This window comes from Staurois parvus, unplaced genomic scaffold (genome assembly GCF_062004578.1).
Source record: "Staurois parvus isolate SC_StPar_1 unplaced genomic scaffold, SC_StPar_1.0 ptg001171l, whole genome shotgun sequence".
NCBI lineage: Eukaryota > Metazoa > Chordata > Amphibia > Anura > Ranidae > Staurois > Staurois parvus.
Window position 1 is genome coordinate 256648 of NW_028318967.1, and position 24025 is coordinate 280672.

General features: G+C 41.9%; 1 protein-coding gene across 1 annotated transcript in view; it reads left to right on the top strand.

The window, feature by feature from the left end:
• RARS1 (arginyl-tRNA synthetase 1) overlaps positions 1-24025 on the top strand; it is a 118457-nt gene that overhangs the window by 81537 nt on the left and 12895 nt on the right. Inside the window, exons 9-11 of the mRNA XM_089659608.1 lie at positions 3509-3613; positions 12756-12934; positions 14612-14721. Coding sequence (XP_089515734.1) covers positions 3509-3613; positions 12756-12934; positions 14612-14721 — 394 coding nt within the window. The remainder of the gene's footprint in view (positions 1-3508; positions 3614-12755; positions 12935-14611; positions 14722-24025) is intronic.

Here is a 24025-nt window from a genome sequence, read left to right on the forward strand (position 1 = left end):
CCTCCAGGTTCAACAAGTTACCCCTGTTTGTAGCCAGGACCAAGTACCCTCTAACAAGAGTATGCTCCGAGCAAGAGAATATTCATTAAACCAAATTGGTCCCGAGGAACCTCAAACGTCTAGCAGATGAGCCCTGGTCTTTCCCAAAGAGGCCAGACCTGCTGTCTTGGGGGCTCCTATTTCATTATGCTTCAGTCACTGGCTTTAACAGCATGGCTATTGAAAGCCAGGTCTTGAAGAACAGGGTAATCTTTGACAATGTTCTTCCCACATTGCTAAAAGCAAAAAAAAACAATTAAAAAAAATTATTATTGTACCTGGGAATCCTTCTTTGCTTGGTGAGAGACAGAAAAAACCTCTGGCTTCATTTTCCCTTGTAAAAAAAAAAACCTTTATTGAAGGTGTTTCTCAGATTAGACCACCCTTACAGCACCATGGGCTTCATTGGATTCAGCCTTTCCTTCCATATATTCACAGTGAGTCCAAAAAAAGAATTTCGACTTACTGGTAGTAAGTCCATAGTTTGGAATACAGGATAGAGGTCATACTTTCTTCTGTTCTTTTGGTACATTACATTGCTTGCTAAAAAAACTGAGGCCTTATGGGCAGGGGTTGTGTTAAAATAGTATGCTTGGGGGTGGGGGGGTTGCGTGACCAGCAAAGCTCTACCAGTATCCAACAACCTGAAGGTATCAGGCTATAACCAGGGACTGTGAACATTTAGCCTGTGTCCCATATTGTATTTCAAGATATCGAATTTACAGGTACGTAAAAAAATTCCTTTTTTTTTTTTTTCCTTTTTTATGGTACCTATCATAATATTTTTTTCGTAGTTTATTGAAGGCCACATGCCACCCTCCTTTGTGTTTATAACCATGCTTGGTACTACTGAGGCATGTTGTGAACTGGAGGGGTTATTCTGGGCTGACCTATGAATTTTATTTTGCCAGTGTCCTCTTGTAGGTGGTAGTATAACACAATAGTAGCTGACTTCTTGTGTCCCTGAATGAATTCTAAGAAAGCATTTTATGGTGATTTAAAAGAAAAATCCACTCATCCTGTATGCAGCAGTATAACCTGTAGATGATTGAATTCCTGTGTCTTGTTTGTTTATTTTAAAGAATATAATGATTATTCTTTGTGAATGCCCCCTCTAGGAATGGCACACTTCTGCTTATTGGCACATTTCTTCTTAACTACTTCCTGACTGCGCTATAGCCAAATGACGGCTAGAGTATGGTCGTCATATGATGTCCTCTCAGGACACCCCCCATCAGTGTTTCCTGTTGGGCGAGGGACGAGGCAGGGCTGCCCGCTGTCCCCGGCGCTCTTTGTCCTGGCGCTTGAGCCACTGGCTTTAGCGCTCCGGACCGACTGCAATGTATCGGGGATTCCATACGCGGGACAGGAGTTTAAGCTGAGCCTCTTTGCGGACGATGCCCTCTTGACCCTTACTAATCCTCTGACGACGCTTCCTAATTTGCAACGGGTTCTTGAGCGCTTTTCCTTGATCTCGGGTCTACGTATTAATTTGGATAAAACCGTTGCTCTCAATATTACTTTGGCTTCAGATTTGGTTTCGCGCCTACAATCCCACTTCCCTTACCGGTGGGCTTCCTCTTCTCTTGAATACTTGGGCATTCGCTTGACCCCCACCTATGACTCCCTTTTTGCTGCAAATTATTATCCTTTGCTTAGCTCCTTATCTTCTCTTATGCATTCCTGGCAATTTCCGCACCTGTCTTGGATAGGACGGGTTCATTCAGTGAAAATGACCATCTTGCCGAAATTGTTATATTATTTTCGCACCCTCCCAGTGCAAGTTCCCCCTCATTTTCTTCGGTTGCTTCAGGCGAAGTTTATGCGTTTTATCTGGGCCAATAAGCATCCCAGAGTTTCTAGAAATACGCTCTTTGCTCATAGACTTCAAGGTGGTCTTGGGGTACCCAATGTAACTAAGTATTATCAGGCGAGCCAAATTGCCCCGCTGTCTATGTTGCACGCTTCCTCCGATGTTCCTCTCTGGGTCCTGCTGGAACTGCCTAATTGTGCCCCTATCGCACTATCGACACTTCTATGGCTTCCCCCTGCCCTGCGCCCTACGGCGCTGAGTCCGATGTTGCTCCATGGCCTACGAGTCTGGGACTCGGTACGTTACTCCAGTGGTTTGATGTCACCTTTCTTGCCCTTGCTTCCAATCGTTAATAACCCTCTTTTCCCGCCGGGTCTAGATCACCCGAGGGCATTTTCTTGGTGGGTGGCTCATGGTTTCTCACAGGTGCGACACTTTTTGATTTTTCGGTCCTTTCCCACCTGGAATGTCCTCCGGGAGTCTCGGGATGTTCCCCCAGCGGAATTGTTTCGGTACCTTCAATTGCGGCACTGGCTACTCTCGCTGAGGGCCACTTCTGCTTTCCCATATCAGACATCTGCCTTTGAACGGCTTTGCCAGCAGCGTCCGGGCGCCCCGGGCCTTATCTCCCTTCTTTACGCAGCTTTGAACAGATGCTCGTCGCACACTTCTCTTTCATATGTAGTTCAGTGGGAACGCGACCTGGGAGTGGCTGTGGATCCGGAGGACTGGAATAAAGCCTGGTCACTCATAGCTAAATGTTCGTTTAATACGTCCACGCTGGAAGCAGCCTATAAGGTATTGTTTCGTTGGTATTGGGTGCCGGCCCGTTTGGCCCAGGCTAACCCTGCCTGTAGTGATCGATGTTTTCGGGGTTGTGGCCATCGTGGCGATGTACTGCATATCTGGTGGTCATGCCCGAGGTTGGTTCGTTTTTGGTCTCGTGTGTTTGGCCTCCTTTTCACTTTGTTTCATCTCTCCATACGCCGGGATGCTCGGTATGCTTTGCTTCATTGCCCCATACCGGGCCTCTTGGCTCGTCAGCAGCGATTGGCTTCCTATTTGTTTTTATCGGCCACTAAGACAATTGCCCAGGCCTGGAAGAGTCCGTTTGTACTTTTTCAGGGGTGCGGGATCGTATGACTACTATGATGCTCAATGAACAGATGTCGAGTATATGCAATGACTCTCAACATAAATTTTTGAAAATATGGGAACCGTGGTTGCAATATGCCTTTTCCACGCTCCCCCCGGCCAGTGTAGGGAGGTGATGGAGTTTTGTATTGGCGCTCATGGACCCTTGCTCTCTGGTGTGTGTTTTTGTTTTTTCTCTTTCTTTCTTCTCTGCTTTTCTTCTTTCCTTTTCTGTTTGTTTTGATGTGACAGTGGACAGCTGTCTTTAGTTGCGATAATCTGAGTTTCACTGATGTTATTGTAACCTATGTGCCATTGATAGCCCCTACGTGGGCATACGTTTTGCCTTATTGGAATTAGAGCGTTGTCTGCTCTATTATACATTTTCTATCGGTGCAATTGATAGCCCCTGCGTGGGCGTGTTTTGTTGCCTCTGTTTTATACTGTTTAAAATTAATAAAAACCATTGAAATACAAAATATTTGTAGCATGAAGTTTTAAGTTTTAATTTTTGGCTTTTAGAATTTCAGAAAATTTATGACTGTCTGGATATTCGCATCATCGACCGAGGGGAATCGTACTATCAAGAGAAAATGATCCAGGTTGTGAAAGAATTTGAAGAGAAAGGTCTGGAATATATATTTATAAACACAACATACATTGCCGTTTATCTTTCTGCTCAAACACAATAAATAGTGAAGAAAATCTTCTTCTATTAAAGCACTTCAGAATAGCCCAGACAAAGGTGCAAAGCTTGTTATCATACAGTTATTGACTGCTGTCAGTTCCTCTACAGAAATTGTAACTGTATTTGCTTCAAGGCAAGGGAGTCATAAATATATATCACATTAATTGGTTTCACTTGAGAAAATAAAAATTACTGTTGAAGTGGAAAGCTGATAAATCTGAATACAAGGCATGGTAGGGTCATGTGTGTTGGTGTGTGTTTTGTTTGTTTTGTGTTTTTTTTTGTTAGTTTGCTTTTTAACTCTGGTTGCTTTTTTCAATATATATATGTGGTCTTTTAGTGTAAGAACAATTGAGCACTGTCCGTGATACTTTTTTTTTTACTATTTGCACAAACATTCAGTTTTTCAGGTCAAGGTTTTCGGGGTGTATCTCCTTCTTCAAAGCTAAAGCCCATGCATGGACAGCACACATTTATTTTTGTTGCAAATGCATTAATACAGCTACAAATACCTAATCTTTTAGTGCAGCATGTGCCTGGTAAAACACAGAGTTTTGTGTTTTGTGATCTATAATTGTTCTTATGTTTACTAGTGACCCAGAGTTAGAATTACCTAAGTCACTGAAAACCATGCAGATTTTAGCACCACACAGTACTAGAAGTTGTTATGCTTAATAAAGATGTACTTGTAGTAGTGATTAGCCTATGATTGCCTTCCCAGTTTTTGGTAATGTTATATCTATGTGGACATAGTTTTTCCTTTCACCCTAAAGGTCTTTTACTAAATCAAAACCTGTCTGTTAAAATTGGTCTGCAACCCCTCCCTCACATCTCACTGGACTGGCTGCTGGAAATGATGGTAGCTCCATTGTGAACAATAGGAACATATAATTGAGGTCTATAATTCAAAAATTATTTTTAGGGTTTAGCTGAAGGTATGATCCAGACATGTATTCCAGCCCCTGAAGCAGAAGCATTAATCCTTATTACCGTTTGTCATCCCTGTGTTTCTTTCAGCGTTCATTAGGGGACATAGTTGACTACTGGGTGTGTGTCCTGCCATTCCTCTTTGTGGGTTATACCCTCCTGCACAGCTAGCCAGCCAGCCTCAGTTTAGATTAATATGTTAAGGCAAAAAGAATGTACAGCAGGTAAAATAAGTATTGAACATGTCACCATTTTGTTTGGTAAATATACAGTTGTGCTCAAAAGTTTGCATACCCTGGCAGAAATTGTGAAATATTGGCATTGATATTGAAAATATGACTGATCATGCAAAAAAATGCTTTTTTATTGAAGGATGATGATCATATGAAGCCATCTATTATCAAATAATTGTTTAGCTCCTTTTTAAATCATAATAACAGAAATCACCCAAATGGCCCGGATCAAAAGTTTACATACCCTGGAATGTTTGGCCTTGGTACAGACACCCAAGGTGACACACACGGATTAAAATGTCACTTAGAGGTTGCAATTAGTGTCAGTGTATAAATAGTCAATGAGTTTGTTAGCTCTTATGTGGAAGCACTGACTATGCTAGATACTGAGCCATGGGGATCAAAAGTCCTGCATAACAAGGTAATGGAGCTTTATAAAAATGCAAAAGGACATAAAAAGATGTCCAAAGCCTTCAATATGCCAGTCATCACTTCCACTAAGAAGTAGAAAATTCAGGGACCTCTTGATACCAAGTTCAGGTAGACCAAGAAACATTGCAGCCACAACTGCCAGAAGAATTGTTCGGGATACAAAGGGAAACCCATAGGTAACCACAAGAAAAATACAGGCTGCTCTGGAAAAAGACAGTGTGGTTGTTTTGAAGGAGTGCAATATGATGACACTTGAACAAAAATGAGCTGCATGGTCGAGGTGCCAGAAAGAAGCCTTTGCTGCATCAATGACACAAAAAGGCCTGGTTAGGCATGTCAAGGTGGCACTGGCTGGGTGACAGGGCGCTCAAAGAGTTAATAGGGGTGCTCAAAGGGTTAAATGTGCTAATCTACCGTGTGTGTATAAAATGTAGTCCTGTTACTCAGTACCGTGTTTTCTCTTATCTCCCTGGACCAACTGTGGGGGCAGTGGGGGGCGCAGGTGTGTAGGCGTGTTCACTCCCTAACGCAGGAAGCGATGCAATATTACGTCACTTTGCCAAGAGCTATAAAATGTGGGTAAGTGGTTGGCAACTAGTTAATTTAAAAAAAAAAAAAACCTTAAAAAAAAAAATTCTCAATACAGTATTCTTTATTTTATTATTTTTTTAATTTCTTTTTTTTTTTTTCATCAGAATAGTAACATTGTACTATTGTGGGGGTGGGGGGTGACTATCGTGAATGAGTTAGGTTTTTGACAGCTCAAGATAGTGATCTGTGATTGGCTAGAGCTGGTCACATGGTAGAGGGTGCTGTGTTTGACCCCATCTATCATGTGACAGCTGTGGGCCAGTCACAGCTCACTAGGAGAAGCAGAGCTGTTATGAATGAGATTGATTCATAACAGCTTTGCTTGCATTGTGATCATGTGATCGCATAGGGTTCCACCGGAATCTTCATTCAGTCGCATGGGGGGGAGCTTTGCGTCCCTTTGCCTGTAGCGGCCACCTAGCAGCAGTACATTGCGGGCAGGCGGTGGTTAAACTGAATTTTTACAATGATTTTTATTTATGTAGAACGTTTTATCTAAAAAAAATATATATATTTCGATAATTGCTTATAAAGTGTTAGCTGAAGTTTGGCTTTATTTTGTTGGTGTACATAAATCTGCAAGTACATCTAACACACCATTCACCCCCAGACTGTCAATGCTGCTGTCCAAAGGTGCCCCTGTGCTCCTTCATCCAGAGTGGAGGCACTCTAATACAGGAAGGGTGTTAATAGCCAGATCACCAGGGGGAAACTGGCAAAAAAAAAGCCTAAAAAAATACTAATGCAGCCACCACTTCTAGTAATTGGTAAGCTACAATACATGACATTTTTCAGTTTTGGCTTTATTGCTGCTTTAAGAGGCAGAGGGGTCTTTGAGTCTGTCATTTCTATTCTGCTAAAAGCAAGAAAAGCCATTTCCAGAAAGATCTATCGTATCTGGAAATCCTGCTTTGCTGGAGTAAACACAGGAACTTCATTCCCAGAGATTTCTCTGTGCCTTGCATTCTGGCTCCCCTACAGTCTAGTATCCACCAGAACTTGGCCTTTTGTAAACTGAAAGGACAGTTTTCAACCCTGGCAATTCTTTTTCAAAAAACCTCTGTCTTCACTTTGCCTTGTCAAAATCTTTATTCAAGGTGTAACTTGCATCGTGCCCCCTTTTGCAGCACCTTGTGATTTTCAATGATGAAGAGAACTGGAAAAAAAGGCGCTGTGGAAAATGCTCTCAGACAAGCACCTTAGTGGAGGTGCATCTTTATTGGGTGAGATAAAGTAGCAAGTATAATAAAATTAACCAGCCTGAAGTGGACAGTGTGATTCCAATGGACGGCCCGTCCGCTCTGAGGGGAGCTGAGATCAAAGAATGCTCCTGTCGGCTTCAAATCACGTGGTGTCAGCGTACCAGCGTCCTGGGTGGTGTCACCATGGCAAACGAAGGCAGTGTCCGGCGTTGGCTTCAGCTGGGAGCATATGTGGGGTTACCAAGACGACATGTTTCGCGCAGTTGCGCTTTGTCAAGTCTCTGGTAACCATGGCCGGCGGCCATTATATAGAAGACCATTAAAGGGAAGGCTGGCTGAGTGTAATTAGCAGGGGATGGGGTGTCAATCAGAGCGGACGGCTCGTCCTGAAGCAATGCTGAATACAAATTTAAAGGTACAGATTGCAAGTTATAAAAAATGATATGTATAAAAACAATAGCATTGGAAAGCATGATATACTTTCATCTTTAGTGAAATAAAGGTAGTACAATAACAAAAAAAAAAAAAAAAAAAACCCCACACAAGTTAAAAATGACATCGCTGGTTCATGGAAGCTATGTCAAAAATTGCGTTTACAGTGAGGTAATTATGGGTATATGGGCAAAGAAGGGAGTAGGGAGAAGTGAATGCTAGGCATATGAAAATGACTGTATCAAAGGTATATGAAAATGACTATATAAAAGGTATGACTAAAAGGAATATAATAAAATCAATCCTGGTATCAAATTAGGTAGCTCATATGTTCATAATTAAATAAATATAATAGATGCGTAATAACATGTATTCGTAATTGAGTGCACAGAATATATACATGGTGACAGTGCAGATTAAAAAACAAGGATTAAAAGAAGACAATACTGTATGTAATAAAAAAAACACACTGGAGGATCCTAGTTCCGGCGACTAGAAGTCAAACTTGTTAAATAATGCTATGGATTTCAAGATCCTCATTAAGACCATTGGGGGTCATAGAACCTAATTTGTAGATCCAGAACGTCTCTCTCTTACACAAACGGGCTAGTCTTTCATTGTCAGTAAATGTACCCTTTGGAATATGTTCGATTGCTAAGACCTCAAGAAGACTGAAATTATTTTGATGGGATTGCAAAAAGTGCCTAGGGACACTATGCTTATCGCATCCATCTCTTATAAGTCTTCTGTGCTCCCCTATGCGTTTGCGTAGAGGGCGTGTGGTTCGGCCTACATATAGGAGCTTACACGGGCATGTGAGAACGTATATGACGTGGTCAGTTGCACACGTTATAAACTGACGAATGTGGTAGCTGTTGCCCTGGGAGTCCAAAAACTGTGATCTGCCATGGGTGATGGACTGACAGGTGAGACAACCTCTTTTGTTGCATCTGAAAATACCAATTCTGTCGTCAAATGTAGGAAGGGGGCCGTTGTCTATGTAGGTGGACAGTGACATTTTGCTTGGGGCTAGAATGTTTTTCAAAGAACGGGCTCTCTTGAAAGTTACTTGTGGGGCGCGTGGGAGATTAGGTGCTAATCTAGGATCTAATTGTAAAATGTGCCAAAACCAAGTCTAAAAAGATTATATCTTGAGAGTCCACCTACATAGACAACGGCCCCCTTCCTACATTTGACGACAGAATTGGTATTTTCAGATGCAACAAAAGAGGTTGTCTCACCTGTCAGTCCATCACCCATGGCAGATCACAGTTTTTGGACTCCCAGGGCAACAGCTACCACATTCGTCAGTTTATAACGTGTGCAACTGACCACGTCATATACGTTCTCACATGCCCGTGTAAGCTCCTATATGTAGGCCGAACCACACGCCCTCTACGCAAACGCATAGGGGAGCACAGAAGACTTATAAGAGATGGATGCGATAAGCATAGTGTCCCTAGGCACTTTTTGCAATCCCATCAAAATAATTTCAGTCTTCTTGAGGTCTTAGCAATCGAACATATTCCAAAGGGTACATTTACTGACAATGAAAGACTAGCCCGTTTGTGTAAGAGAGAGACGTTCTGGATCTACAAATTAGGTTCTATGACCCCCAATGGTCTTAATGAGGATCTTGAAATCCATAGCATTATTTAACAAGTTTGACTTCTAGTCGCCGGAACTAGGATCCTCCAGTGTGTTTTTTTTATTACATACAGTATTGTCTTCTTTTAATCCTTGTTTTTTAATCTGCACTGTCACCATGTATATATTCTGTGCACTCAATTACGAATACATGTTATTACGCATCTATTATATTTATTTAATTATGAACATATGAGCTACCTAATTTGATACCAGGATTGATTTTATTATATTCCTTTTAGTCATACCTTTTATATAGTCATTTTCATATACCTTTGATACAGTCATTTTCATATGCCTAGCATTCACTTCTCCCTACTCCCTTCTTTGCCCATATACCCATAATTACCTCACTGTAAACGCAATTTTTGACATAGCTTCCATGAACCAGCGATGTCATTTTTAACTTGTGTGGGGTTTTTTTTTTTTTTTTTTTGTTATTGTATTACCTTTATTTCACTAAAGATGAAAGTATATCATGCTTTCCAATGCTATTGTTTTTATACATATCATTTTTTATAACTTGCAATCTGTACCTTTAAATTTGTATTCAGCATTGCTTCAGGACGAGCCGTCCGCTCTGATTGACACCCCATCCCCTGCTAATTACACTCAGCCAGCCTTCCCTTTAATGGTCTTCTATATAATGGCCGCCGGCCATGGTTACCAGAGACTTGACAAAGCGCAACTGCGCGAAACATGTCGTCTTGGTAACCCCACATATGCTCCCAGCTGAAGCCAACGCCGGACACTGCCTTCGTTTGCCATGGTGACACCACCCAGGACGCTGGTACGCTGACACCACGTGATTTGAAGCCGACAGGAGCATTCTTTGATCTCAGCTCCCCTCAGAGCGGACGGGCCGTCCATTGGAATCACACTGTCCACTTCAGGCTGGTTAATTTTATTATACTTGCTACTTTATCTCACCCAATAAAGATGCACCTCCACTAAGGTGCTTGTCTGAGAGCATTTTCCACAGCGCCTTTTTTTCCAGTTCTCTTCATCATGCATATGATTAACAAGGCAGCAGTGGTGAGCTCATGATTAACTGTTCACATGTTTCCACCTGGAGTGGCCTCTCTGCGCTCATTTGTATGAGTTTTCCTTGTGATTTTCAATGTGGTTCTTCCTGCTTTGCAGAAACTACTCTTTGAACCCATCAGGGAAATCCTAACCTGCAAAATTACCTACAGTGGGGATCGAAAGTTTGGGCACCCCAGCTAAAAATTTGTATTAATGTGCATAAAGAAGCCAAGGAAAGATGGAAAAATCTCCAAAAGGCTTCAAATTACAGATTAGACATTCTTATATGTCAACAAAAGTTAGATTTTATTTCCATCATTTACACTTTCAAAATAACAGAAAACAAAAAAATGGTGTCTGCAAAAGTTTGGGCACCCTGCAGAATTTATAGCATGCACTGCCCCCTTTGCAAAGCTGAGACCTGCCAGTGTCATGGATTGTTCTCAACCATCGTCTGGGAAGACCAGGTGATGTCAATCTCAAAGGTTTTAAATGCCCAGACTCATCTGACCTTGCCCCAACAATCAGCACCATGGGTTCTTCTAAGCAGTTGTCTAGAAAACTGAAACTGAAAATAGTTGACGCTCACAAAGCTGGAGAAGGCTATTAGAAGATAGCAAAGCGTTTTCAGATGTCAATATCCTCTGTTCGGAATGTAATTAAGAAATGGCAGTCATCAGGAACAGTGGAAGTTAAAGCAAGATCTGGAAGACCAAGAAAAATAGACAGAACAGCTCGCAGGATTGTGAGAAAAACAATTCAAAACCCACGTTTGACAGCACGATCACTCCAGAAAGATCTGGCAGACACTGGAGTTGTGGTACACTATTCCACTATAAAGAGATACTTGTACAAATATGGTCTTCATGGAAGAGTCATCAGAAGAAAACCTCTTCTACGTCCTCACCACAAAAATCATCGTTTGAACTTTGCAAATGAACATATAGACAAGCCTGATGCATTTTGGAAACAAGTTCTGTGGACCGATGAGGTTAAAATTGAACTTTTTGGCCGGAATGAGCAAAGGTACGTTTGGAGAAGAAGGGGCACAGAATTTAATGAAAAGAACCTCTGTCCAACTGTTAAGCATGGGGTTGGATCAATCATGCTTTGGGGTTGTGTTGCAGCCAGTGGCACATGGAACATCTCACGAGTAGAAGGAAAAATGGATTCAATAAAATTTCAGCAAATTTTGGATGGTAACTTGATGCCATCTGTGAAAAAGCTGAAGTTAAAGAGAGGATGGCTTCTACAAATGGATAATGATCCTAAACACACCTCGAAATCCACGGGGGATTACATCAAGAGGCGTAAACTGAAGGTTTTGCCATGGCCTTCACAATCTCCTGACCTCAACATAATTGAAAATCTATGGATAGACCTTAAAAGAGCAGTGCGTGACAGACAGCCCAGAAATCTCAAAGAACTAGAAGACTTTTGTAAGGAAGAATGGGCAAAGATACCTCAAACAAGAATTGAAAGACTCTTGGCTGGCTACAAAAAGAGTTTACAAGCTGTGATACTTGCCAAAGGGGGCAGTACAAGATATTAACTCTGCAGGGTGCCCAAACATTTGCAGACGCCATTTTTTTGTTTTCTGTTATTTTGAAAGTGTAAATGATGGAAATAAAATCTAACTTTTGTTGACATATTATAAGAATGTCTAATCTGTAATTTGATGCCTTTTGGAGATTTTTCCATCTTTCCTTGGCTTCTTTATGCACATTAATACAAATTTCTAGCTGGGGTGCCCAAACTTTCGATCCCCACTGTATATGGTCTCTATGATATCTGTCAGACTTGTCTCTGAATAGGTGTCTCTCTCTTGTAAGGAGCCATTCCTCTTTTTCACAATGACAAGGTAGTCTTACGCCCAAAACCATGCTTTCTTCCTTAGGTGATATCAGTCTTCTTCCTCAAGACCTAGTCCTACCATCCTTATGCCCTTCTCCAAAACGCCTAAGGGAAATTATTCCATTCCATTGCCTAGATCTAGTCAGAGTCATAAGTCTACCTTAAAGCAACAGGTTCGTTCAGGAAGATGGGCTTCCTATTTTTGCTGTCCCCAGCACCGTGCAAGGGACATCCTTATTCCTGAAGGATGAGATATTTGATCACTAGAACTTACACTGTGTTACAAATATCCTCCTGAACTTTTACGTGCCCATTCGACTAAGTCTGTGAGAGTTTCCTGGGCATTCCAGCGCCAGCCATCTGTAGCCAAGACTTGTAAGTCCATCACCTGAACTTTTGTTCATGCCTTTTTAAAGTCCTACCAGGTGGACGTCCAGTCTCCTGTGGGTGCTGCTTTCAGCTACAAAGTTCTTGCTGTGACACTATGAGGTTGGGCTGTTGGCCCTTATAGAATTTACAGGTAAGTCAAAATTCTCCTTTTTTTTTTTTTTATTTGTACTTATACAATATGACCAAAAGAGCATTGGTTTGTCCCCCCTAAAAATGTGCTTCTGTATTGTAAAAGTAATTAGCAAATGAATAAGGTCATGGCTGCGTTGCTCTTGAGCCTAACTGACATTTAAATGTACATTTGCATTTCCATACAATTAACTGTATAGCATTTTTTTTTCTTGTAGGTCTCTTAGAGCTTGATGAAGGAAGAAAAGTTGCTTTTCCTCCTGGGTGTACCGTGCCTTTAACAATTGTGAAATCTGATGGTGGTTTTACCTATGATACATCTGACCTGGCTGCTTTAAAGCAGAGACTTGCTGAAGAAAAAGCTGATATTATCATTTATGTGGTTGATAGTGGACAGGTGAGACAATGAAGACGGCCATCCCCATAGTTTGGATAATATAAACTGCAATGAACTTAGTTACAAAAACTGTGTTAAATGTTGTCTGCATCTAGACCAGGGGTGGGCAAACTTTTTGACTTGAGGGCCGCAATGGGTTCATATATTGGACCCGGGGGCCGGACCAAGAGTAGATGAATGATGTGTATGTGTCATCCATAGTAAGTATAGTAATATTCCCCCATAGTAAGCATAGTAATTAATCCCCCATATAGTAATTCATCCCCCATATAGTAATTCGTCCCCCATATAGTAATTCGTCCCCCATTTAGTAATTCATCCCCCATAGTAATTCATCCCCCATATAGTAATTCATCCCCCATAGTAATTCATCCCCCATATAGTAATTCATCCCCCCTATAGTAATTCATCCCCCCTATAGTAATTCATCCCCCATATTAAGTCCCCCCTGTGTCAATTCACTTACCTTTGCTCCGCGCGTTCCTCTCGCCGTGTTCCCGCGCCGTTCCGGTGTAGCATGAAAATCTGTCTCCTATGAGGATCTGTCCCCCTCGATGTATCTGCGCATGTGCCAGTTTCAGGCATTAGCAGCCGATCGGCGATCTCCGGCACATGCGCAGATGCGTCGAGGGGGACAGATCCTCATAGGAGACAGATTTTCATGCTACACCGGTCTTCAGGGCGGACTGTGAGAGGAGCCTAGCGGGAGCCTAGCTCCGCGGACCGGATTAAAAGGTCCGCCGGGCTGTATACGGCCCGCGGGCCGTAGTTTGCCCATTGCTGATCTAGACTAACCATTTAACACAACCCACTAGCATTAAAAACCCTTTCTGTGAAAAGCATGTTGTTCATGGAATTCCTATGGCTCCAACAGTCATACACATGTGTAACTTTGCAGAAACAATTAGGTCCTATACTGTATGTGGTGACTCTCATGCATGATCAGTATTGGAGGTGGGCACAGGCACAGCATAACACCCAGTGTTTCCTAGCAATCTTAAAACAAAGCTGTGGTCAGGATAATAATGTTTCATTATTAACATGTTCTTAACAAACAGTAAGTAAAACAAGATATTACAGACCTCTGTATCTGCAGACACTGTGGAGTAATCTGTCCTCAGTTTACAGCAGATGCGCTAAATTGTTTCAGCAGCTCAGTTCTCTCTCCTTTCTCCTCAAAGGCGTGTCTTGCCAAACTTTAGGACTTGTAAAATATAAAGAGAGGAGCAGAGAGCAGACATCAGTGCTTCTGCTGTGAATGTTGAGAATTATTTGTTCTACATTGTGGCCAGCTACAGAGAAGACCCTCCAGTTATGATTCTACGGATGGTAAGGCAAGGACCTACAAGCCCAGAGCATGACAGGGCTGACAGCCTCAGGTCACCTTGTTCCCTCCAGTACCTGAGTTCTCAATTTCAATCCAGTTAGGTAGGCTACTGCACTATACAGAGAATATAAAGATGATTATAATATGTGGCCAGCTAGTATTACAATTTCTTTTAAATATGCTGACTACTGTCTAATGTAAGGACATGCTTAAATATAAATGAAATGGATTAATTGGGTAGAGCTTCACACTACATATTTGTTAACCGGAATTTATAATCTTTGATATTATGTTGTGCATAGAACTACCTTAGGTGTGACGAGCACTTAAAATTATCTGCTGTTTTCTAGGCAGTACATTTACAGAATGTGTATTCAGCCGGACAAATGATTGGCTGGTATGACCCAAAGGTGACAAGAGTGGAACATGCTGGATTTGGTGTTGTTCTAGGTGAAGACAAGTAAGTAAGACAAATACACTGTACAGACCTGTTTACAACCGTGCTAAAAATGAATGCAATTTAATTCAGTATTTAAGTATACATTATAGTGCACTATAATGTTTTTCTTTTTTTTTCAAGCCTTTGCAGATTTTTTTTTGTATGTGTTTTCCAGAGAGTTGGACATTTTTTGTACAGCTCCATGCAATAAAATGTATGTATTGTGTGTTTAATGCAGTAGCATTCATATATATATGTTCTATCTGGATGTTGCAGCAAGTAGGATTTTGTAAAAAATAGGTCCCCTTTTGCAAATTGAACCACTGCATATGATGGCACAAGACTTCCCATGCAAAATTAACTGCAGTAAAGTATAGATGTATAAACAGATCTTTAAAGTTTAGTACTTCCTGTTTATTTACGTACACCTGTGGGTTACACAAAAGCCAAGACCTGCAGCTGATGGCATAAGTTGCCTGCTCATATCTTTTTGATAAATTAGTTCCCAATCTGATCTACCAATTGTTGTGCCTATTAGCTGAAAGTCTTAATTTATAGGCTTGAATTATCCATAGGTTTGCTTATAAAGACACACTCAAAATATATCACTAAGCCTGATGGCCCCTACATCTCTAGCATATTTGTGCCATGTTATTATGGAAGGTTTACAATTCAGGAGCCTATAAGCACAGAAAACTTGGAGGCCATACATTCAACCAGCAGGTTCCACTCAATGTGGATGGGGGAATCACTACAGCTGTGCAGGAGTGATACAATGAACACTGATTTTTCAGGAAAAACCCGACAAGTCAATCAATAGATCCCCTGAACCAAATTAATTTTAGATCCGTGTATGGCCAACTTTAATCCTATTGTGGTGATAAAATGGAATTTGTTCCAGCCAACGAAAGTGGAATTTTCTGCGTCTGTCACAGTTCCTGCAATTTTTTGCAACCATGTCAGACTTTCTTGGGCAACTAATGGCTTTAACACAACCATTGCTTTCCAGAGCTCAGAAGCAGTGTTGGCATGAGGCTGGGGTAAGGAATCTTTCTCAGCCTCCTTTATGGCTGCATGGCATATGCTAGTCAGTGCAGATATGCGCACTTTTTTGTGCACAAAAGTCTCCACATTGTCAGACTCTATCCTTCTCTGTTTTGCCATATCTCTTTGGTTACGATAAGGCCTGCTAAGTCAGCCTAAAAAGACTTTCCCTATTCATAAACAAAGAGAATGGGCAATTTATAAGGATTTGGTTAATCCAAAAAATCATTGTTAATCTTAATCCAGTTGAAAAAGAGTTCACTGCCCTCTGCCTTAGGCCTACCATACATGGGTTGAAATTAGACTGATTTTTCATCCGAAAATCAGACCTAAGAATAATCGGCCTATTTTCGCTCTGTTAATGGGTCAATGGTACCGGCCGATTTTCATGGTTCCTCCCCTTTTCGGTGATCAGGCATGTTGGAAAATTCGTGAAAAACAACCAATTTTCGACTCAATGATGGTCAAATCGTACGATCATTTTTCCGAAAAGAATTTACGCATGAGCCATGACCTGGAAGGAACAGAAGTTTTGCCTGTTGTATGGGGTGAACGTTATGACTTGGTCAGCCAATTTTTTAAATCATTGATGGCACCATCGGATTACCGAGCAAACAACGTTTTCGATTTTCGGACGAAAAATCGTTAGGAATTCAAACCATGTATGGCCTGTATTTGTCTTTTGTGTTGATTCCCTAGAACAAGTCATGACTTGGATCTCCAGAATAGCTCTCCTCTCTATCCATATGCGCAGAATCTTATGTCTTAAAGCCTGGTCAGCTGAAGTTTATTCCAACTGTCGCCTTAGATATATGATCTTCAAATGAGAGTGTCTGTTTGGTGAGGCACTTGACGCATTCACAAAAGATGTCACAGGAGGAATAGAACTCCTTCCACAATAGAAAGTTCCAAAACCCTCTACTTCTGGAGTTTCTAACCCCTCAAAAAGTAGTGTGTCCCATTTATCTATTCAGGCTTCATTTTCCAAGCTAAAGTTCAGTCCTTCATTTTAGCTTATGACAAAACCTACCAAGTCCTCCCCAAAAAACCTCTTCACAATGAAATGGTGCCCTCACTCCTAAGAGTTCATAGATGCCTGATACAATTTACCTTTCTCTGGGTCGCAGATGTCCCAGAACTGTGGGTTTAATCAGGGATTTCAAAGGGGTACAAAATAGAGCTCATCCTCATCATTTTCTTCAGATCTGTATATTTATTATGTTTTTAGTAATATTTTCATCATATGAAATTTACGAAAAAGAGAAAGACAGAACTTTAATATAAAGCAGAGCCCATGAGTACTAAAAAATACACTTAACAGCATAGATATGGCTCTTGGTATAGATTGCTTTAAGAGAATTAAAACAACGTTGCAGATTTAAAAATAAGCACGTTAAGACATATATATATGCCAAAAAGAAAAAGCTTGTATAATTAAGGTGTTGAATTGTAAAAACTAATACTAAAAAGAAAAGGGAAAAGGAGAGGAAAAAAAAAAAGAAGGGAAATGGACCATTCGGCAAGATATTCAATACTATGTGAAAAAAATGGGATTTAAGAAGGTTCAAAGGCCATATAAAAAAAGTCTAAGATGATAAAGTTGCAAAATTAGAATTGTTTATAAAATATCTTTTTATATTATAGAGAGCCATATTTTACTTACCTGTAAATTCCATATCTTTTCGTATAGTACAGAACCCCCTCCACTGTTTTTGTGTTACTCTTGCTTACTGATGTTTCAGAGAGTGGGGTAGGATTATAGGGGTGCACTCAGGACATTTCCAGCAAATCTTTGCCAGTGTCAAGTCACCTGAAGGTACCAGCCTATTGCTTAGGGTCTATGAATATCCAGCCTAGGTCCTGTACTTTACTGCAAGATACAAAATGTACAGGTAAGTCAAAATTATATATATATATACATACACTGTATTGGGACACCCCTCCAAATCATTGGATTCAGGTGTTCCGATCACCTCAGTGGCCACAGGTGCGTAAGCACAGAATAGCACCTAGGCACATTTTGCACACTTTTACAAACAATTGTGAAAGAATGGGTCGCTCTCAGGAGCTCAGTGAATTCAAGTGTGGTACCATGATAGGTTGCCACCTGTGCAATAAGTCCATCCGTGAAACTTCCTAGCTACTAAATATTCCACGGTCAGCTGTTAGTGTTATTATAACAAAGTGGAAGCAACTGGGAACAACAGCAACACAGCCACGAAAAATGTCAGCGTGCGGTCAGCGCATGCTGAAGCACACAGTGTGCAGAAGTCGCAAACTGTCTGTAGAGTCAATAGCTAAAGACCTCCAAACTTCATGTGGTCTTCAGATGAGGACAACGACAGTGCATAGAGAGCTTCATGGAATGGGTTTCCATGGCTGAGCAGCTATATCCCAGCCTTACAATCACCAAGTGCAATGCAAAGCGCCAGATGCAGTGGTGTAAAGCACGCCACCACTGGACTCTAGGGCAGTGGAGACGTGTTCTCTGGAGTGACCAATCACGCTTCTCTGTTTGGCAATGGTACTTGCTTGACTGAATTGTGCCAAGTATAAAGTTTGGTGGAGGGGGGATTATGGTGTGGGGTTGATTTTCAGGGATTGGGCTTGACCCCCTAGTTCCAGTGAAGGTAACTCTTAAGGCGTCAGCATACCAAGACATTTTGGACAATTTCACGCTCTAAACTTTGTGAGAACAGATTGGGATGGCCCCTTCCTGTTCCAACATGACTGCACACCAGTGCACAAAGCAAGGTTCATAAAGACATGGATGAGCGAGTTGGATGACATGGATGAGCCCTGTATTTGGTTCCTTGCATATTCCCATCAACTCTGACCAGCTTCTCTGACCCTATTGAAGGAAAGCATCCCCGCAACATGATGCTGTCACCACCATGTTTCACGGTGGGGACCGTGTCTTCAGAGTGATGTGCAGTGTTAGTTTTCCGCCACACAGCGTTTTGCTTTTAGGCCAAAAAGTAAAATTTTGGTCACATCTGATGAGAGCAACTCCTTCCACGTTTGCCGTGTCCCCCACATGGCTTCTCGCAATCTGCAAACGGGACTCTTTCAACAATGGCTTTCTTCCTGCCACTCTTCCATAAAGGCCATATTTGTGAAGTACACGACTAATATTTGTCCTGTGGACAGATTCTCCCACCTGAGCTGTGGATCTCTGCAGCTTCTCCAGAGTTACCATGGGCCTCTTGGCTGCTTCTCTGATTTAATGCCCTCCTTGCCTGGCCTGTCAGTTTAGGTGGATGGCCATGTCTTGGTAGGTTTGCAGTTGTGCCATATTCTTTCCATTTTCAAATGATGGATTGAACGGTGTTCCATGAGATGTTCAAAGCTTGAGATATTTTTTTTATAACTGAACCCTGCTTTAAACTTCTCCACAACTTTATCCCTTACCTGTCTGCTGTGTTCTTTGGCCTTCATGATGCTGTTTTTTTCACTAATGTTCTCTAACAAACCTCTGAGGGCTTCACAGAACAGCTGTATTTATACTGAGATTATATTACACACAAGTGGACTCTATTTACTAATTAGGTGACTTCTGAAGGCAGCTGGTTCCACTAGATTTTAGTTAGTGGTATCAGAGCAAAGGGAGCTGAATACAAATGTACGCCACACTTTTCAGATATTTATTTGTAAAAAATTTAGTAAAGCATTTATCATTTTCCTTCCACTTCACAATTATGTGCCACTTTGTGTTGGTCTATCACATAAAATCCCAATAAAATACATTTACGTTTTTGGTTGTAACATGACAAAATGTGGAAAATTTCAAGGGGTATGAATACTTTTTCAAGGCATTGTAGCATGCTTGTTGAAGCAAGCCAGCAAGTTCTTGTCCAATCCGAACCTCAAGGTGCTCAATGCTTATATTCGGTTCTGGAAATTCTTCATGGAGTTGACTAGGTATATTGTAGTATGTCTGGAAAAAGATAGTGTTCTGGCCTCTGGGAATGTCAAACATGTCTATCTTCATATCCCTATCTTAGCTTCACCCTCTGCCTTTTTTCAGTCAGGGAACTTCCAGTTTGCCTAGCCACAACTACAATTGTTTTAACTGGTACTATCCACTGTACTCAGAGATAATATCTAGCTCTCTGTCCTCCTGGCTTTTACCACACTAGCCAAACATTCTCTCTTGGACCAATCCTGCTTCTCAGTTACTAACTTTTAAATGCATAGCTTTTGGTTCTAAAAAGAGCAGGGCTTGACTGAAATAACATATCCACTATAACTAAGCTTGCAAACCCCATCTTGCCCCAATTATATATTTTAAAAAAAATTACTTCTGTATATATATATATTTTTGAATCAAGGCCACTTAGAGTTTTTTGCATCTTCTCCATTTGTACGCATTTGGTGCATGTGTGCGTATTGTGTAGATGCGCTTACATGGATGTATGTATATGCATATCCACATTTATATGCATTCAAAATCAAATTTTAATGACCATTTATCTACCAACACAACACATACATATTTGTTTAGGAGTATACATACATATTTTTTATTATCATCATTCTACTATATATATATATATATATATATATATATATATATATATATATATATATATATATATATAGATTGTAAGCTCGAAAGAGCAGGGCCCTCGATCCCCTCATGTTTTGCATTGTATTGGTATTGTTCTGTCACATGTTCTGTCCCCCTTTGTAATGTACAGCGCTGAGCGAACTATTGGCGCTTTATAAATACTGTATAATAATAATAATTTTTTTTTTGTGACAATGGTGTCGCTGCAATTTGTCCATCATAGATATTGTTGTTACCATTTTTTAGTAAGACATTTTTGGACTGTTCTCGATTTGTATATTTGCACTCCAGTTCATTCATTCATGGTGTGTGGGTGGATGCATTGGATCTTTGGTTTCCCTCCCACAAGGGCGGTGCCCTGTTCAGTGGCTCACCAACAGTGAAGCGCATATTGTTATCTATTGTTGTATTGTCATGTTTTTATTTATTATTTTTTGTTGCCGCTTTTTGAAGGTTGCACATTGTCCTTGCGATCCATTGTGTGTTCTTTCTCCCCCCTCTGCTACTCATCATGTCCGGAGCAAGTGCACAGGGTTCCGCCTCTCTTGTGGAGCCACCACGTGATCAGGTTGGCCCCCATTGGCTCCAGGTGGAGCGCATTGGCATCCGCCGCCTTCGGGAGATGCATTTATCATATGGCTCCACGGCACCAGCCCATTGGCTGCCAGTGCAGAGCACACGTCCGCTCCTCCTGCTTGAGGAGATCCTGAGTCTATTAGGCTGGGGCGCACTGACCGGCGGCTGTGCAACGTGCCTTTGGAATGCACACACTGGCGTGCGTTCCAGCCTTTCATAACAGGATTCCAATTCCTCTCCATTAACACCCATATTGTGTTTGCCATGCCTCCCACTATGTGATCCTTCATCACTATCTCACCATCCTGATATGGGATCCTTCATTTACCATGATATACACATACAGATATGTATGTCTATTGTTATATAATCATTCATTACTGATTCCCTCCCCTCCCTTTTTTTTTTTTTGTTACTTCAATATGTATATGTGCGTACACAAATATCCAGGTATTTTAGAACTCTGACTACGTACAGTCCTATGCCTATCTGATGTGTTTTTTTTATATGTTTTACAGGTAATCCAACTCTTATTGGATTGATCATTGCTCATATGTAGTTTTTATTTATGTTATATTTTATTTATTATGATATATGATAACAAGTCATGTGAAGGCAGTCCCCGCCCCTGGGTTTGCCAGGGACAGCCCATATGTATATATTAGCATATACAAGAGAGGTGCAGACTCTTGGTGTGTTGGCTTTGAGGAAGAGGCTGAGTCCTCGAAACACGCTAGCCAGGGTTCCTTTGTATATGGATTGAACACCGCTGTATATTGTGATGTGCCTGTGTTTTATATGTCCATTGTGAGTATGATACCTACTTTTTATCCTTTCATTAAATATTTTTTACAATAATGCACTAGGCCGGAGCACCCTCTTTTTTTGTTTTCTTTTGCATTCAGTGACTTTGGACTACCCCGGTCCGTTGAGGGCAGCAAGGAGTGCATATTCCAGGACACCAATGACACTTGCTGACCCCTGTTCCAGCATGGTGCTGCTGCAGCTGGCGTGCGTGGTTGCAGCAGCGCCATCTGTATGGCACACTTACTGTCCGCTCCCTCACTCGATTTTCGTGGGGCTGCTCGGCTTCGCCTCCTCGCTGGTGATTGGCCGCCTGTGTGCCTTTCCTGAGCTACAGTTCTGGCGCCCAGTCGCCGGTGAGGAGGCGGAGCCGAGCGGCCGCACGAACATCAAGCGGCCGAACTGAATGAACAGCCGCGCTTCCTGGACTGGATCGTCGTGGGACTGGGACCGGAGCCAGGTAAGAAACAGCAGCCCCCTGCCTGCCCCTGTACTTAGTGTCCCTTCTGTTGGAAAGGGGGGGGCGGCGGCGGCACCGCGCCACCCCCCTAAAAAGTGCCGCCCTGACACCAGCTCGGAAGTGTCAGCACGCTGTATACCGAAGTATAAGACGACCCCCGACTTTTGAGAAGATTTTCATGGGTTAAAAAGTCGTCTTATACGCCGGAAAATAAGATAGTTCTTTACAAAGAAGAGTTTTACTAAACTCCCCCATCACTTGCGCTGCTGATCCTTACTGTATTAAAAAGAAACTGCCACTTAAACAGAGAATGTTGTGGGCTCCCCCACTGTACAATGGTTCTTCTGTTGGCCCTTCATCATAAGTGGCAGTGTCTTAAGAGCCAAGATCAAACCATTAAGCAATAGCAGGGGACCAGGCATCCAGTTAGGAGATGAGGTAGTGTCAAGTAGCTAGATACTAAATATGTCAAGGCTCAAAACTGCATTCTCCTGCATGGCGAAGAATTACAGTGCCTAAAATTATCAGTAGGTGGTGCTGTAAATGCTTTTATAGCTCATCAGTTTAGAGTTGGCCATAAATGAGGAGGCTAGAATTGTTGCTCACTCTGGTGTGGGGTGTTGTTGCCATTTTGCCTTCGCAGATCATGACTGATTAGCTGCTTTCCTGCACACAGGATTCGGAATAATGGCCCTGAATGTGGGAACACTCAGAGCTGTGCGCTTCCAGCTTCATATACACTAATGTTCCTTGATCTTCCCCCACTTACAGCCCTGAAGGCATTGGTTGTCCTGGGCTACCCCCAGCACTACTGTGTGTGTTGTTGTTTGTTTTTTTGTTTTTGTTTTTTTTCCCTTCAAGAAATTTTTATGGTGTTTCTCTGCCTCCTCCTTGTAATGTCCTCTTGTGAGCTTTCAATTTTTTTTATTTCTTCCCTCCCCTCCGTTTGAAACAGTGCATGTTAGTTGCTGTCCTGTGCACTGCTGTGTGAACATTACAAATCCCATAGTCCCTAAACTATTTTTTGGACTAAGTCCCTTTACTTTACTTTTTTAGGTAACTAGGTTGCAATATATTTCTTTGTTTTGACAGTCTGTAAAATTTAGCAATGTCTCTGATGTATACATTTATCAGTACAAATTTTAAGAATTTTTTTCTTTTTCAGTTTCTGTCTATGGGTGCTATGGCTCAACCTACACCTTTTAACCTTTTAAGCCTCCCTCCCACTATAACCCCATCAACTCTCCCCTCCTCTGACCTCGCTACCGCCCTACCCCCCACCACACCTAACGTCCCGCACACTATAACCTCCCCAACACTCCGCTCCTTCAGCCTTGCTACCACTCAGGAGGTCACTAAGGTCTTCTCAGAAGCCCGCTTCACCACTTGCCCACACAACTCCTCCAGTCACCCTCCTCCTCCATCCTACGCTCCCTCACCCACATCTTCAATCTCTCCCTCTCTACTGGTGCATTCCCCTCCCCCCTAAAGCACGCGCACATCACCCCCATACTCAAAAAACCCTCCCAGGACCCCACCGACCTGAACAACCTTAGACCCATCTCCCTGCTGCCATTTACTTCCAATCTCCTTGAGCGCTTAGTCTACAATCGCCTAAGCGCCCACCTCACTGACAACAACCTCCTTGATCCACTACAATCTGGCTTCCGTCCCCTACACTCCACCTAAACCGCCCTACTCAAAATCACTAATGACCTGCTAACCGCCAATGCTAATGGCCACTACTCAGTCCTCTTACTCCTTGACCTTTCCGCGGCCTTCGACACAGTTGACCACCCCCTCCTCCTTAATAAACTACACTCCCTCGGCATCAGAGACTCCGCTCTCTCATGGCTCTCCTCCTATCTATC